Raw genomic sequence first — 18,300 nt, 5'->3', positions numbered from 1 at the left:
ATCCCACACATCCCACACATTTTCTTTCTAGATCAACATGATATTGATTCTTTAGCAAGTTTAATTTGAAGGACTAAAGAGGAATAATATCGTTTTAGATGGAGAAAAGAGATTTTGTGTGTGTATACGAGGCGTGATGAATAAGATCTTAGCCTCTCCCAGAAATAATTAAAATCAACATTCAAAACATTATTTCAGTCACATTTATATAGTTATTTGAAGGCTCTTATTAATCAACCAATTGACCAAATTTCACATCATTTTGATTTTTGCTTTTCCGTTAACGTCCTTTTGAAAAAAAGAAGGTAAGTTGTTAGGAAAACAAGGATGATAAGAGATGTGTGGTCCGTTATCCTCATGCGATGGAATCTGAAAATACATGGTAAAAAAGATATTTGAGGAATTCCATCGTGTTTAAACTAGAAAGAAGTTGGTATCTGTAGTTGACCAGCACACTTCAGGTTGCGGCTCAACTGTCCATTATTTTTATCCTTTTGTTACTGAGTATCGTCCTCAAAGTAATGATCATAAAGATTTGGAAATTGGTGGACATTCATTCATGAAAGATTTGAAAATATGTCCCGAAGTTTAAAAGCTGTACACTTAATTTGTTTGTGAGGCCGAGAACATTTGTACACATTCACTTAAACATTGCTATAGAGACCAGATAATAAAGTCGTCTTGGGGCAGAAAACTACCGAGAAATGGTCATAAATACATTGACATGCTTCGTTACATGGATCAACAGCGCCCCCTATTAAGCCATGTTAGTACTGTAGCAGATTAGTCCGTTTATGCAATAATTACCTCAACAGCTAGGGGTCCCCACTGCCACGCCGGCTGAGACCCAACCCATGTAGTAAATCTACTAACAAGAAGGTTGCCTTGGAGACAATTACACAACGAATTAAACTTTAGATTCCTTTTGATTGCTCTTCACATTGAAATTTATCTTATGATGACTTTCCTTGTAGTTTACCAAGACATTGTTGCATGAACTGCACAAAATATAGAGACAGCAGAATGTCTGTAAACATGCCACATCAGTACACTTTTGTTGTAGAGCCAACATCAACATATAGAGGTCGGTCTTTATCCATGAAACCAAAGCTGTGTCTTGTAAACAGCTACACCATGTCGGAACCAGATAAAATGCGCTTGTAAATGAAATTGATAACATTTAGAAGGTCCCGTGATCTGTGACAAAATATATTCGCAGGTTGATGGCAATATTTTTGCGAAAGAAAAACGTATTAATAAAATCAACATTCAAAACATTATTTCAACTTTGTGGAGATGTGATATGCGGTGGTGCCGACATATCCATACCTTCTTGGGTTGTGCTAAAATATTAGGTCAGAAATAAAAAACACAGTTAGACAAACTAAACCTAAAACACGTTGAAAGTTTGAAAGATAGAGACTTTATTTTGCTAACTTGTAGGAAATGGGAAATCGAGTATAAGGAAACGTGTTCGGAAATCAGCATACAAGTAAAAGTTTCATGAACGCCAAAGGCTTGCTATAATCCAACAAATAGTGGATTAAAGTCTGCAATGCTAAGTGGACGACTTAGTGGTACTGCAACTAAACAACATTAATAATTATAATTTGATCATTGTTGGATAAAGATGATGATGATGTTGAAAGCTTGTTCTTTAAACATACCAAATACCATGTACCATAGGTCCACCATCTTTCTGCTATGAGCAACAAAGTTAAGAAAACTTGTAAAGGTGAATCTCGTTGTTTATAAACAAATAAGCGTGTTCTAGAACATTATATCCTCAGCTTACAAGGACAATGAATTGTTGAAAAGTTATTTGTTATGCAGTGTTCCAGAATAGCATTCAGTCTCAGTGTAGAATAACACAGGGATATTGTTGAGGATACAAACACGTATCTATCATGTCCTTTCTGTCTAAAACTGAATTTGCAATCTTCGCTCAGTAAAATGGGCATCATAGACAAGGGAGTTTCAGCATATCTTACTGTGGTACACGCGCTGTCACTGCTCAGGCCTGGAGGTAAGAGACAAAGCGGTGAGACAAAACTGAACGTTACTGTCCACAGGGGCAAAGTTGGTCGCCAGAGTCAGGGCAAGTATCTGGTAACAATGCGCCATGGCAAGAAAAAGGTGCAGACTGACAAGAAAAAATTCGATGCACTGATCTGGGAGCATTCTACTGAGTTCGTGCCATGGTCCCCAACGGAGGAACTGGTTCTGAAACTGCGAAAGGTGAAACGGTGCAAGGACAAAACCATCGGTGAGCTCTGCATCTCTGTCGCAGCCGGACTAGGGTCAGTGGACGGTTTACCTAACAAACGGTGGTACGCCTTGGAAACTACGCAGAAAGTCGGCGTAAGAAGTTCTTGCAGGTGTCGGTTTCTGTCGACGGTCATTTTACAGAAAATGCAGGGAAAAAAGAAGAAAATATGATATTTATAAATGGATCGTGTAAATGAAGATGCATTTACTGAACAGTGGAGCACGGAAAACACTATCTTAACCCTATCCAGACTGGGGGGGGGGGCTAAAAGTGCCTGCGCCAACTTTGACCTCCTATAGCTCCCAAACGGCTTGTGCTAGAACAACCAAACTTAGTGAGTTTTCCTAAAATATTGTTGGCAACAATTTAAAAAAATTGGGTAAGTTTATATTTTTTCTTGTTGCCATGGTAACGGGTTTCTAAAAGGCAAATTTTACGAAAATCACTAATTTTGGTTTAAACAATGGGATTTCAAGATTTTTTTGCTGAACTAAACTTCTTTTCATATATCTTTAATATCTAACACATCTTAGTTAGACATTTATAATTAAATATTCATAAATTATGCTAATGAGATGACGTAATTGGTCAAAATCCAAGATGGCCGACAATATCATGATTTAAAGTATAACAAGCTTATTTTCACTCAGAGTGATGACACTATGTGGTATTTCCTTAGAGAAAACATTCATGTGAACGCGTTATATGTTGAAAAAAATGTATCTTGTAAAATTTAAGGTTGATAATCCAAGATGGCGGATAGCTAAACTACAGATGACGTCATTCTATGACGTCATTTTGACGTCCTTGCGTCGGCTTTTGACAACAGAAGTCTTCTAACACTTAAATATTAATAAGAAACCTTTATTGGTCACTTTTTGAGTGAGATATTTAGGTATTATGGAAATTCCCTGTTTTAGCCAAAAATATCAATAAATGACACCATAATTACGTCATATTACGTCATAATGATATAAAAATTTCAGGAATTATAAAACTCGAGGAGCACAACCTCTCCTGCAAATTTGGTGATCGTACAGTAAGTCGTTTTGAAAATACTAAGGGGGGTCGAATGAGCCCCCCCCCCCAGGCCAGGGAAGGCCCCAAAAGCCCAGTCTGGATAGGGTTAAACGCAATGAGAATCTTTTGTAAACAGAGCTTGAGGAACAATATATTCTATCGATAACCTATGACAGAATAATGTGGGTATTTAATGATACCTTTTTTATTGCAACAAAAAGGTCCTACAATACACAGTGGTGCCGCACTCAAGCGGCACTACTGGACAAAACAAGTCAAGTCAAGTCAAGTTTATTGCACAACGATTGCAACAGGTACAATGTATGGCAAATTACGTATAACTAACAATTACAAACTACTTACATCAGTATACTAGTCTAGCAAGATAGAAAATATGGCGGCATAGTGTATTTCACATTGTTAAGGCACTACTTCTCTTTTGCATAGCATTATATATAAATTGACCTAGGTGCACAGATATGGAGTCAGGACATGATAGAAGTACATCGAATATTTCTCTGCTTGTTTTAGGTAATGTTGTTCCGTTATTATACATTGTCAATAACTTTTTCCTTTCTTCATTGTAATAAGGGCATATCATCAGGAAATGATATTCGTCTTCAACACTGTCTTTGCAGATGGGACACATTCTCTTTTCAGCTGGTATATTTTTGTGACGACCCTTTTCAATTTCCAAAGCATGTGCTCCAATCCTTAGTTTTGTTATGCTATGACATATAACAGAAAACATGTGAACAGGAACGTCGGATGTACAGGAACATTTGAATTACAGCAAGAGAAACAGCAGCTGGCATTGGTAATGATGGTGAACAGACTGGTAAAACATACCAGTCTGTTCACCATTTTATATTGCATTTCAACAATATGATTTATATTGTTGAAATGCAATATAAATCAGTGAAAATGTTTAGTATTAAGTAGGTATTGCTGAGATATGACAAGAATTTAAGTGTTGATTTTGGACGTTAGCAAGGGTGAACCTTTCAGTAATAAGGTAACAAAAGCAATGTCAGATAAAGTTTTAACATCTAACACAAGAATGTTTAACTTACACGTTTGCCAAGGAGGCGTGAACGATGATTAGCAAAGTTAGGGCGGCAGTGGAGCAAATAGTGGGGAATGCTATATTCTCTATTTGTTTATTTGTATTCATCAAAAAGTGATGGGGAGGGCTAAACAGGTTCGAACAACCTTTACAAGTTCCCTTAAGCTTCCCACACATAAAAATAACATCAGCACAAACAATACAATAACATTTAAGTAACAACACATGAATACAGACCATATACATATATAAGGAAGTCATATTGTCACGCAACCTACTATATAAAAGGAAGTCATATTGTCACGTAACCTACTATATATGAGGAAAGCATATTGTCTCTCAACCTTTTGAATCGGTAACAGTACGTTTGCAGGGTGACTATGTTAAATGGTCTCTATCCCGCCTTCCTCAGGGGGACTAGGCTACATCCAGTTGTAAGCAAAGGGATGTTTAGACATGTACATGTAAATCTAAACACTGTAGAATTCTTTAGTGTCGCGCATCACCGTACCAGCACGGCAAGTTAAGCCCATCACAATCTGCGATCCTCAGAAAAGACAATCATGGCCATCGCCGTGGTTAACTTTGTTTGTCAGCTTTGAACTTTACAAATGTCGAATACCGCATTCTCCAAATAGGTAGCTGTTCACCGACTTGATGAAATTGCCAAACCATTTTACCGAACAGTCATAAACATTATCGAAAACTGTCGAGTTCCATTACTAATAATTTCTTATAGACGAATCTTAACAAAAACAATATATTTACTGTATGTTAATAGAATTTATTTGCAAAGTAACTAAAGCATTCTAATATCACAAACGACAAGCCCTTTCATGTTTGTTGTTAATGCTATTTCTTTCCAAATAAAGAAAAATGGGGAAAGTTCAGAGTACGAAGCACGTAAACACGTCAATCAAATGCATATGACATTTCAAATAACGTTATCTAGTTTAGGTGAGACACTTACTGCGACATTACCCCCTATGTGCTTGCGAAGTTTGCTTGTTGCACCTAATATAAGTGTACGTGTTATCAGGTTGCAATATCTATAGGCAATTAAGTGAGTGAAATATATACCTGCGTGTCTTTATCCCCAATTCCAACAAGGTTACACACATAATTACTTGCACGCGGTATGTTTGTTATTCTTCAAACAGAGATACGGCTCCGGCTTTTTTTTATGTGTTTTATGCGTTTTTTTTTGGGGGGGGGGTCTATTTTGTATAGGACGAAAACGGTACAAAAAAAGAAAAGACAAAAAATCCCAAAACACTTAAAAACAGCCGGAGCCTAAAATCCCATATGAGAGCATATCTTTGGAACAGGCTAATCTTGTTAGCCACGTATTTTGGGTAGTTTTGGAATTGTTCAAGTAAAAGATTAGGTGTTATGGGACTTGTTTTGACTCTGGTGGCCAAAAGAGCCACACACATAAAATACATAGATAAAAAAGAAACGCCAAAGTTAGTATGCGAACAACAAAAGTCTGATGTCATGACTGGCTTCTCTAGAAAAAATGTAGATGGAATACCGTGTGCTGGTTTTATGTGAATTAAGAACCAGTGACACGTGTGATTGTGTCTGTTTACTGTTAGTGCAAGTTTGTGTTTGTATTGAAATAGTGTTCAGCACCAATGACAGGTGTGTTTTTATAGGTTTAGTGTTTTTATAATTTTGTGTGTGTACTGAAATAGTGTTTAGCCCCAAGGACAGGTGGTATTGTGTATGCCTAATATCATACTGTTTTGATATTGTGTGTATACTGAAATGTTGTTCAGCATTAAGGATAGGTAAAACTTTGTGTGTATGGTTATTAGTCCCCAAAAAGGTATGGTTGTGTATATTTAGTGTTTATAACAAGTTTTTGTGTGCATCAACGATGTGTTCAACACCAAGGGTACGTTAGATTGTGAATGTTCAGTGTATAGTAGACGACTGTGTGTATTTTGAAATAGTGTTCAGTGCCAAGAACATGTGAGATTGTCTATGCTAGTACACGTTTGTGTGTGTATTAATATAGTGTTCAGCACCAAGGACAGGTGTGTCAGGTGTGTGTTATGAGCCAACAAAAAGGTCCCAGAGAGCCTGCTATGGAGGCTACACGCCATGATTGGGTAATATATAATGGTTCATTTCTTCTTCTCACTTTACACGGTACAGAATGGCAGGACCATGGCCCTGAATTGCCCTGTCGTGTTACATTTATTAAAATCGAGGACACGGTGTTAACACATCAGCGAATATTGCACACAGTATTTACGTATATTGCACACAGTTGATTAACAATGACAAATTGAGCTAAAAATACAACAAGGTTTGACTTCGAATGTAATGAATAGTTAGTCAAAGTTCTTTTATAAAACAGATCGTCACATCTAGAGCAGGCTCATGTTCAACATGCGCATCATGCAAGGTATTACACTAATGAAATGAGGTCATTACGATGACATAATTATGATTGTTGTAGTGAGGGTTCAAGCGATGCCATCTTCCGACAACCGTTGTCACCATGTTATGTTTATAAAGTCGATACTGCGTCTTTGAGTCGCTCACTCCGCATCATTTGGCCACATATGTTTTTCGATCGTTGTACGAACTCTAACTTCGGGCATTTCGGAGGACAAAATAAGCGTCTTATTGCACAAAATGTTATCCATGGATCCATGTCGGTGATTGGTATCCTATGGCATCAAAATCGTACGACGATGGCACGACATGTGTGACGGAGCCCTAACTGACGCCGATGTCGAAGCCAAGCTGTTTCGGCAAGTCTAGCAATTTAAGAATTCCAATACTTCATATCAAATCTGCTTGTTTCTTCTATAATGCAAGAAATCTTGAAATTAAAAGAACATATTTTTCTTAATTTTCTTCATACTGACTTATTAACATTTCAAAACATTAGATAATATCAGTATAAATTCACATAAACAGATGGTACTTTTGTCCAGGATTAAAAAAAAATATTGCACATTTCTTAGATCATCATAACCGTCCTTAACTATGTGCCATGTTATTTGCATGACAGAGATACCTTAACTGTTGTAGTTAGTTTACAAATATACAATCTACAGTCAATGACATTGAGAAAAGGTTTTTTTACAGCGGAACTGAAATCTATCAACATACAAGCATCAGTTGCATGTAAATATTTGCACTGCTTGTTTTTTTGTTTGTTTGTTTGCTTGTTGCTGGTGCAAACACGGTACATCTTCTGATAAAAAAAAAGAATTATAGTGACCAACATTAATACATGAGTAAAGTTATTGAACTGGACATGCATGAGGTTTGTACGAGGCTCATAAAGACCACCTTAATCGCAGTTAGGACCGTTGATACGATCAAATTAAGGAAAACATGATTTTATCGATAACATACAATACCAAAAATGCTAGTAATCAACATAAAAAGGTACCGGTCTGTTGACAGGGTGACTAGGTTCCATCCACTTGGAAACTAAATAGATACCAATGGATACCAGGCTAGGTGTCTGGTGTTTATGCTTCAAAGTTGTATTGGAAAACAAGTTTCAAATTTTTGAAAATCTAATGTTTGGAACCAAATGCGCAACATTTTCAGCAATACGTGCTTAGATAAAAGTTATAAGTAACAACATTTGTCCGGAAGAGATTTGTCTCACATTTACAAATCATTTATAAATGATTTTAAATAATTTACAAAAGATAAACATTTTCAGCACATTCAAAATCATCTATTAAAGTTTTTACCGAGCAGAAACTATAAGATTTCTTGTCGGTTATAGTATGTTCATGATTCCCTGCATTCGATATGGAAATTTGGCAGCTGCTGGTTCGATGGTGTGACTCATCAATGACTCTTTATGATGTTCCATGTGTATGGGAGCAAACAAGCCTATCATCCAAAGAATCAGATTAGTCTGAAGAACCTGAAACGAGAAAATTGTGATATTAACAAGGACAATGAAGGAGTAATACTTATCAACCTGTATGGGCAAGTGGCTATTGATGACGATGATTGCATGAGTGCCCTTTCACTGACAATGAAAAGCATGTTAAGGGATTAAAACAAATCAGTTATCGACTTAGAGATTCAAATTAAGCACTTTATCGTATTTAACCCTATTCAGACGGGGGCGTGCTTTTGAGGCCAACTTTCATATCGCATAATGCCAGAACGGCTTACGATAGAGCCACCGAAATTAGCGAGTTTTCCTAAAATACATTTTGGTTCTAACAATGGATTTGTCAAGTTTATTTGCTATATTACTGTTTTTTCTTACATAGATAAAATCTTATGCTATCCAGAACATCTTTCATTATTAAATATGAATAAATTAAGATAATTTGATAACGCCATCGGCCGAAATTCAAAATGGACCATATGACCAGATGAAAAATAACTTGATTATTATCCCTTAAATTTTGTTGCTACCTGGTAAAAGTTAATGTTTATTTCCATTTCCTTTCTTTCTCCAAAATGAAATGAAATGAAATCCTTATTAGAAAAAAATGTTACCCATGGGCTTTTGTGTACTTGTCCGTTTCAGCCGATCTACAACGTGCCGGTGGTCTCCTTTCTTCAAAATCTCCACAAACACCTCAGGGGTACACGTTCCCTTCTCACTCAGAAGTTGTAATAAAGTCTCGGCCTTGCTTTGTGTGGTTACTTTGCTCATGATGACCTGCTGGTCGGCAAAGTCCAGGAGACGTTTCTGGATGAACTGAGGGATCAGCTTTTCAACCTGTAGTCTCTCCGACAGACGTACGTAGTTGTCTCTAATCAGGTCTTCCGTCGTTTCTGTCGAGTAGATGTCAGTGAGAAAGATTAGTTGTTGATTTTATCTATTGGATTTGTAAACTTTGTTGAATTCTATGTGTCCAATTATCGTTATGGGCCTTTCAACTGTTCTTGTTTTCTTTTCAAGTACACGAACATTCCTGTAGACTCTGAATGTATCAAATAGTTTTCCATATTGCTTTAAACCATGCTTCTAATTACATCGAGTGTGGATCGAATGAAGACTCGATGGACTTGTCATGATTCTCATCCGACGCCATGTTATCACCTGTGTTTGTGCCTCAAAATATTTGACAAACAGTTGACTGGAGGAGTCAAACGTCGTTTGGGGAAAATGCTGACACTCTGTCTCCTGTAGGTTGGCAACAGTATGGTTTGAGTTCCTTTTTAAAGTTATGTAAAGAAGTAAAGAACAATTTCAAAAGACAAGTCCTCAAGATTTTTACACTTGTAGACCAGAAGTAGAATATGATATTTTTCTTCACTGAAAAAAAAAACATTCAAGGTGATATCGTTAACCGTAAACACCGTTTTAATAATGTGGATAAGGGCAACGAAATGAAACGTGACTACCCGGCTTGTAAATAGACTTATTAAAGTATCAGCTCTTACAAAAACATTTAGAAAGCACCCATTACAAGATAAAAGATATGGCAGTGTAGATATGGACATCCAAGTTTTTTGGCAATCATTTCGTGCAGTGCGACCGCAGGGATAACCAATGACACAAACAAGCCTGTCGTCTAGGCATTCCGAGATGAAGCTTCTAAGAAAACCTAGGCTGTGAATATGATTTGCTATCTCGTCATCTAAAGACAATTGTATGATAGCACAGTATATGTCTTTATGGGAAAGCACAATTTTGTATCCACTCTGGTAGATACCAAGAATGCTTTTCTTACTGAACATGAATCTTGTGCTTTTCTTACTGAACATGAATCTTGTACCAAAGCCCCCACCAGGGCATTTAATACGACACGTTGTCTTCTTTCTTTCTATCATAATGTTTACTATTGGAGTACATTTTCTTCACAAAGAAAAATTTCCTCCCTTACCTGCCTTTACGTCATCATCTGGGTTGAGGCGGTCACCTCGTATGGTCGCTGGCTCAAAAACTTGGCTCTGCAATTCCAAGCACTGCTTTCTGAAAGCAGGCAAAATGGTGATATTTTTTTTCATACAACATCAAATAGCTCAAGTTTTTAAATTCAACATCTTCCAAACATAGGAAGATACTTACGGTTTCTGGAACCAGTGTGCAAGACCAATGTCGTCGATGTTGGTTGTGGCTGGCGAGTAGGTTTCACAGACGGCCTCTTCATCCGCGAACCATTCTGTGACACTCGTGATTGGAATGAATGCGTCTTCATCCAGATCATTTGATTCTTTCTTAGTGTGCTTATCCTTGTGGGGCTGGCAGCAACATTGGAAGCACCACTTGTACTTTATGCCCGGCATCCACTTGGTGATGCTCTCCCGTAGGTCTTCATCCAGGCCTTTCTGAATATCCGGACCATGGCTGAAGCAGGCAGACTCTCGCTTCTCTGACGACACCAGCTCCATCTTCAGGTAGTGGGCTTTCTTAGTGATGACAAAGGTCTGCTTTTGGTTGCTTGTGATGAACCTTGCACATCGTGCATATGCTAGTGGATTTCGCTTATTATAACGACGCATACATGTGATTACAAGGCGATGGTACAGGCTAACGGGAAAGAATTTGCCGTCGAATACGACAAAAATAGGCTTGCTGCATTTCGTACCGGTTGGGTACAGTCTTTGTCTGTCCTTAACTGTGGTGAGGAGCGAAGGGACAAAGTAGGTGGTAGTCATTGGATTTGAACTGCCTTCACCGGTATCTGCTTCATCCTCACTCCCAGTACTACACTGCAGGACCAGGTCAAACTGTTCCATCATCTTTATCAGCTCATCTTTGTGAGCAGTAAGCTTACACTTGAGTTCCTCTTGTCGTTTTCTGGAGCTCCACACGTGCTCGATGAGGCTGTCTTCTAGCAGTCCTGTGGCCTCGAGCTGCTCCCATTTGTCCTTTACTTCACGATCCCGGAACTTGGGGATGGTGATGACGGTTTTTTGGACATCAACAAACCACTGCGGATCCAGCACCACAAAGTTGCGGAGTGCTGGAGTGTCGAAGAACAGGATGTCTCCACACAGATGGAAGAACCTCAGGATAGTGACAACATTTTTCTCTGGTGTGAATCCCTCCGGTAAGCGAGAGCTGTCAGTAGCATCCATCACGTCCTGGAAACTGCAGTACTTCCTGCCCCCCTTTTCCATTTCTATGAGCCTTGACTTCAATTCCAGCCATCTGATTGGGATTTCCCTGCCCATGTGGGTTTGCTGTTGGGCAACTTTGAGGATAAATTCTCTGAGATCTGACAACTCTGGATCTTCTGGATCACGCATAGTGTTGTCAACTGCAAAGTATGGTTCTTCCACATGTTTTGAGATTGCCTTTCCCTTGAAATGTTCTTTGACCGTGCAATGGAAGGCCTTAACTTCGTCCTGAAAGTAATAGAAATGAATAAATGCAGTGTAGTTAAAGTGACTTTCATGATTCACATGCTGTCTACAATACGCATCAGCTTTATAGCTTAAGACCTTGTACCAGAAATATATGACTTGTCGTTAACCAGACGAACCTGTGCATGCTTTAGTTTGTCCTTATTTGTGCCAACCACTATCACGGGAGGCTGTCCGTCTCGTTTTGCATCATCCTCTTGATCAGGATTCGAGGCTGTTGTCTGAAGTGGTCTAGTGTGTGCTCGAATGGACTCCAGGTGGTAGTCTACCAGGTCTAAAGATAAATTGATTGAGTGTAGATGTATTAGTCTGAATGCAGATGTCTACACTTATCTTACATCCTTTTGACTACATATTTATGATTTCATCTAGGCAAGAGAGGAAGTTGCTCACAAGTTTACCACAAGAAGTTCTCGGCACACTGTACATCGGTATATCGTCACTATGACGATTTTTTTTCCAAAAGCAACACAACAATTCGCCCTATTCCATCACACTACCATACTTTCAATGTTTTAAGCCCACTCCTTTTTCCAATTATCATTTAATTCGGATGTACAACGTGAGGGAGCAGATTATTCTACCCATAGTTACCTCCTTCCGTTTTGAGCTGAAAGGCTTCTGCACAGCTACCAGCCCAAGGCTCAAGCGGCTCAGTGAGAGCTTTGGTGAGGTTCAGAGTGAGGATGAAGATGGCATAGTGACTGTAGAAGACATGGTGGCTGCTGTAGTAAACATCGTGCCCAGCGAAGTCCCAGATAGACATGGCCGGCTGTTCCTTGGATCCGACAATATTGGAGAAGTCATCTCTGCCGAGGACGATGCTTGCGGCAAGTTTGTACTCATCTGTTTGTTCCTTTGGCCGGCTATCTGTTGCTCGCACATGGCTGTGCTGACTGGGAGGATGTTGTTGCAATGATGGTCCAGGCTCTGTGCCGAGGACGATGCGTGTGTCACCTTTGTATTCCTCTGTCTGTTCCTTTGGCTTGCTATCTGTTGCTTCCACTAGACTTGGTGAACTGACAAGACGTCGTTGTGATGATGATCTAGACCCTGTTTTTTCGACCAGGGTAAGAAGAAGATGAACTGTGTAAAAATCTTAGACTAGGAGCAGGACATTCTTTAATTCTGTTAACTATCTCATTTTTGCCTATATCTTAAGACACATCTCACATGCCAAGCTCAGCCCTGAAAATCTTGATTACCTATCCAGCGGACCATTCCATTTTCATCAGCCATGTGGATGGGAAAAGGTATATAAACAAAGATATTATTTCAACTGCCGAAGAATGACGATTTGTCCACGAGATGTCAATCCGGTGTGTTTTTGTAGGAGTTCTGTGAGTAGTTTTGTAGGTGTTTACTCATTCAGGCTATTAAATGAACGCTCGAGTCTGAAACGTGCTCTTTGGCTGATGAGCATATCATCATCCTCTGGTGATTGTCCAGTAAGCCGTTTTGAAATTACGAAGTGGGGGATGCCCCCCCCCCCCGCCAGGCAAGGGAATGCCAAAAACGATAGGGTTATTAAAATCTAGATCTGCATCTGTATCTATATAGCCAGTATAACCGCCCTTCAGCGTAACACACCAGCTTCGATAGATAGCAATTATCGCAGCACTGTACCTTTGGTGTCCTGATCCCCGTGGCCACGGTCACTCTGCTTTGGTCTGTTGTCTCCGTCAGCCCTCTTGGATGCAGTTGACTTTCGCTTGTTCTTTTCTGCCATCATCTTCTTCATTTCGGTCGCAGCAGCATGAGCAAGTTGATGATTTTTCATACCTATTATTTATTATAAACTTCAGTTGATAAAAGAAACATCTACATATCATACCCGTTAATGCAGCAAAACGAACCACGTGGAATTATGGAAATTTGGATTCGTTTTCCCTCCAATACTCTTTTTTTAGTAATTCGATAGGTACACTTCATATAGAAAGGAACAGTCTAAAATCTGATTTAAACTTAAAGCGGACCGATCAAGCTGGGAAGAATTGAAATATTGCTGGTTTCGTCACTTACTGTCACTTTCGGACTCATGCATTGCTGTATATATATATATATTCCCTCTGTTCCCTTTTATCAGTTAACAAGCACTGTTTCGTTTTCATAAAACTGTTATTATTCTCCTGCATTGACTAGTAATTTAAGTTGATATGAAACTTGTCCATAAGTTTGAATCGTTCTGCATTACTACTGAAAAAATACACACCTTTTGTGACTTTCCACTCTTCCTTCCCAGTCACGAGACACGGGGTGATCACAATGCCGTCAGTGTTTTCCTCATCTTCGTTGAACTTTAGAAGAAGTAAACTGTTCTTCAAACTGGTTTTCCCATTTCCGTGTTGCCCTACAAGTATTAGCCTGATGTAGAAGACTTGGTAGGACCCCTCTTTACAGGCCTGCTCGTAAAGGACTCTCATCTCTCGGCCTCCAATCTCTACTTCAATTGGCACTGATGCTGCATCAAAATAGTTATTGGGTTAAAAGGGGTTATCAAAGATCATTTCATCTCAAACACATGGTTGCAGTCCAAAATGAATGAAGTTCGGTTGTTTTGGTTGCAGAACCACACTTTAGATGTTGACGTCCAAAATATGTACATATATCTTCATACATGTCATACCTATTTCTGAATCAACAATAATATAATCCTTACCTGTAGTGTGGCGTGTGATGATGCGGTCAAAGACTGTTCTGGGAAGCTCGGGAATCTTCTTCCCTCTCTCCAGGATACGCTTTTCTTCCTCCCGACTAGGAATCACGTGAACCATATCGCTTTCCGCAAAAACCTTAAAAGTATTGTCATCGTACACAGAAATTAGTAGGCAGTAAACCAACAATTCCAAAATAACTTAAAATAAGACAATGATACCTTAGGCTCAGAGACATGGCTTAAAGATATGCCAGTTAAAGACTTAACCCTATCCTGCTGGAAATTTTGCCAAGATCTCCTACGCTGTTTTATTAATCACATCAATAGATGTTGACCTATTTTGTGCTGCTGCAGATTTACTACCACATGTAGGTTAGAAATACTCTAAACCCATAAAAATACTTGGAAAAAGTATAGAGTCGTGGGGAGGCAAACCTTTAAAGACGCAGACAGCAGGCGACGGCACGTGTATCCGGCCCTATTGACGGTAGCAACCAACTCTTTGAACCTGCTGACGTATGTGAGCTCGTGTCCGATCCGATCACACTCCTCCAGACTCAGCGCTCCGCGGGTCAGCATATAGTCCAGGACAGGACCAATCCTACGGACCATGGTATCAGCTGGGCTCAGGGTGGGGTCTATCATAACTGGTTCGGTGCCACCTGAATTGTCTGAATGTACACAATATTTTTATCAGTAAAGATTTAGAGAATCCAACAAGGCACGTCGTTGAAGGTTAGACATCCAGGTATTAGGATTCGCCAAAAATAGTTAATAGTTACTTATTAATAAGCAACTGGATATGGTTTTGGAAACGGTCAGAAGTATCAAGCAACCGTCCGGTGTCTTTCGTAGGTGACACTGAGTGACTTTCGTCAGTACCAGATAGTGGCACTCAGTGTCACTGACGAAAGACATTGATGGCTGTCTAAAACGTCTGACCGATTCCAAAACCATATCCAGTTGCTCGAGTAGCTGCTTTGTGGCAAAAAAGACAAAATAGATCAGAACCAACATCAAAATTACTTTACCTGCACATAACGTTCCCTTCTCACCGCTGTCGCGCATCCAGACATCAATAAAGTCTTCTGGAAAACTGAGATTAAAACTGTCAGTTAGTAACCCATGATATCAACCATGATATTAATTCTACCTTCCCTTTAATATTTTATTTTCTATTATTTATAATTATATTTCATAATGTTGCATGGAACTGTAAAGTCTAACATCAATTCATCCAATCGGCTGCTACTGTTAGACATTTGGAAGTAAATGTTAATAAATAAACCATTTATCATTTAAAGATATAATTGGCCTCACCGACTGGACCCCATTGTCGTTTCATACCCGATGTCAGAGAGCGGATGTAATACTGTTTCGACAGTATCTTCCTCTGACTCCTCTCCAAAGCACCAGTGATACTGGATGGAGGGAATCCACTTCTCCTTGATTTCGAAGAGACAGCTGCTGAGGAACTTTCGAACAGGAAGGCCCTGTGTGAACACTAGCTGTTCTGCATCTTCAACTGACAGAAGCTCCACCTTCAGGCAGTGTTTCACCCTGGTTACCACGAACTGTTGCCTTACATCATCGGTAGGAAAGCGGCCGCAACCGGTGAACACTTGGGACGTTTCAAGACCGAACGTGCGCACACATATTGCTTGTAGACGGTGAAACATGCCACCGGGGAAGAACATGTTGTCGAATACAACATACAGAGGGTAACGGTATCTTCTCATGTGCCCAGGGTACAAGATACTTTCGTCAGGCTTTGCGGCAAGGAGAGATGGTACGAAGTAGATCTCTTCTTTCTGAGCCTCTTCCACTATGTCCTCGAATCCACCGATCTGCGTGGCGTTGCAGATGAGGTCGTACTTCTCCATCAGTTGCTTTAGGAAGGCCTTGTTCCGGAGCAGAAAGGGCTTCTGCATCTTCCGATCTGCTTTGCTCCAGATGATTGTCAACAACCTGTCACTGAGGATCCCTTCATTCTCCAGCCTCCTCCACATCTCGGCGACCTCCCCACCCATGCTCCTGTCTTGTTGGTACTCAGGAACGGTAATGATGGTCTTGAAGACGTCAATCATCACCTGAGGTCTAAGAGCCACGTGATCGCGAAGGACGGGTTCATTGATGAAGATGATGTCACCAAGGTCGTGCAGGAAGGTCAGGATATCGGCAACATGGCTGTCGTCCGTGATGCCCACGTCATCACTCCGGGCTAGATCTACGACATGTTGAAAAGGGCAGAATGGGTCGTCCTCTCTCCTCTTGTCCATCAGCTTGGACTTCAGATGAAGCCAGGTTATCGGCACCTCCTGGCCCATGTACCACTGAGACTTCGCCACCTCACGGAGGTAGTCTCGGAGCTCGTCAATGTCGCTGTTGTCCTCGTTGAAGTTGTCGACGACAAAAATCTTTGGCAAGACGTGTTTGCCTGCAGCCTTGCCCCTGATGTGATTCAGTATGTCTTTCTTGTAGTTCTCAATTTCTGACTGAAATCAAGAGACCAAATTAATCCGATTAAAACACCAAGGAAATATTGATTGATTTGAGAAATCAACTCAAGGTTGATCTTTTTAGCCATGTCCTGCAAGCTCCAGTCGAAGACCAGTTTTCGAAATTTCTACATACCTCGCTGACCATGTCTTGGCATGTGAGGACCAAGACGACAGGCGGCTGCCCTGTGTGTTCCCGTCCGTGCACCAGGGTGTGTGTGAGGATAGAGTTCAGCCAGTGGTCTAAGTAGTCTGAAAATAGGGAGACATTGATTGTAAAAATAAACGTTTAACACAGCTTTTCAACACTTCTGTAAGTTCCATTTTAGTCCCATCTTCAATCTACTGCCTTCAAAGTCTAACGCAATCTCTAAAAATGACCCTCATAGAATAGAAGTTGCTAATCTACCTGGTTTAATTGTCACAACATAATTCTACACTGAAAGATGCGTTACAAACCTCTTCCGGTGACGAGGTTTTCCGCAGCTGCCTTGTAGTCCTGATCAGGAACTGGGTCTGACAGTTTCTGCAGCAGAGACATGACCAGGATGTAGATCCCGCGGTAGGTGAAGAAGCTCTGGTGCGACCCGTAGTACGCGGCCTGGCCGCCGAAGTCCCAGATGTAGAGACGCGGGTTTTCGGCTGTTCCAAGCTGCTCCTCGGTTACACTACCCTGAAGTCGCTCTTTTACTTTTATTATGACATCATCCGGAATTTCCTGCATTTGCTGCTTGACCGTAACATAACGAAACTGTTGTCGTTTGGCTTTTACAACTGTATTGCCGGAGATGGCCTGTGTTTGCTGCAGCGTAGTGCTGGCAACACTTTCTCCGCTCTCTGCAGGGAAAAAAAGATGTCTCTTTATTTCTTCAATAATACGTACACCGACTATTAGTGAAATAATGAGTCAAGTCCCCAAGTCTTATCGCCACAATACATCTCAGCGATGGGAGAGAAACAATACTTTTACTTTGTTGTTACGGATTGTGCTACGGGTTGAATCAGGAGGGAAATTAGGTAAAAGGTGAGGTTTTGTTCATAGAGCAAGCTTTTCTCGGAAATTGAGCCGGTTTAATGCCCTTTCAATGGTTATAAAATAAAATAAACTAGACTCAAGTGACTTTCTGGTGGAGAAAAATTTTTAAAATTGAAATATGGGTTAGAACTTTTTAAGCCTTCATTCAGTGTATTTCAACATGCTTTTCTGAATTATGGACCGCCCTAAATTCAATCTCTGCCCTGTTCTCTTGGTTCCATGGTACCAGGGCCTGACCAGTCGGAGGTGCGGAGGCGCAGCTCGTCACAAAACCTCTTTCAACCTCCTTGCAGCCATCAATGGCTTTATCTCATAAGCCTTAATTGACCTCTTGCCCAGCACACGGCTCTTCTGTAACAGTAATTTAGTTCAACTAGCTATTCCTGTATCGTTGGTCAACGTTGCATTAAAATCACGTCCGTTGCAAATAAT

The 18,300-nt window shown here is 40.1% G+C and overlaps 1 protein-coding gene across 1 annotated transcript; it reads right to left on the bottom strand.

Annotated features, from left to right (window-relative positions):
* Nucleotides 1-6,783: 6,783 nt before the first annotated feature.
* LOC118406021 lies at nucleotides 6,784-17,679 on the bottom strand. The gene is made up of 14 exons (XM_035805876.1): nucleotides 17,292-17,679; nucleotides 16,969-17,084; nucleotides 15,655-16,829; nucleotides 15,366-15,430; nucleotides 14,770-15,005; nucleotides 14,338-14,470; nucleotides 13,891-14,139; nucleotides 13,305-13,460; nucleotides 12,273-12,731; nucleotides 11,798-11,952; nucleotides 10,378-11,660; nucleotides 10,193-10,281; nucleotides 8,856-9,137; nucleotides 6,784-8,265 (listed from the first exon to the last, which is right to left on the bottom strand). The coding sequence occupies exons 1-14, from the start codon at nucleotides 17,554-17,556 to the stop codon at nucleotides 8,252-8,254; spliced, it is 4,677 nt and encodes a 1,558-aa protein (XP_035661769.1). The 5' UTR covers nucleotides 17,557-17,679; the 3' UTR covers nucleotides 6,784-8,251.
* Nucleotides 17,680-18,300: the final 621 nt, after the last annotated feature.

Source organism: Branchiostoma floridae, chromosome 18 (assembly GCF_000003815.2).
Source record: "Branchiostoma floridae strain S238N-H82 chromosome 18, Bfl_VNyyK, whole genome shotgun sequence".
Taxonomy (NCBI): domain Eukaryota; kingdom Metazoa; phylum Chordata; class Leptocardii; order Amphioxiformes; family Branchiostomatidae; genus Branchiostoma; species Branchiostoma floridae.
This window is presented reverse-complemented; position numbering and strand designations above follow the sequence as displayed.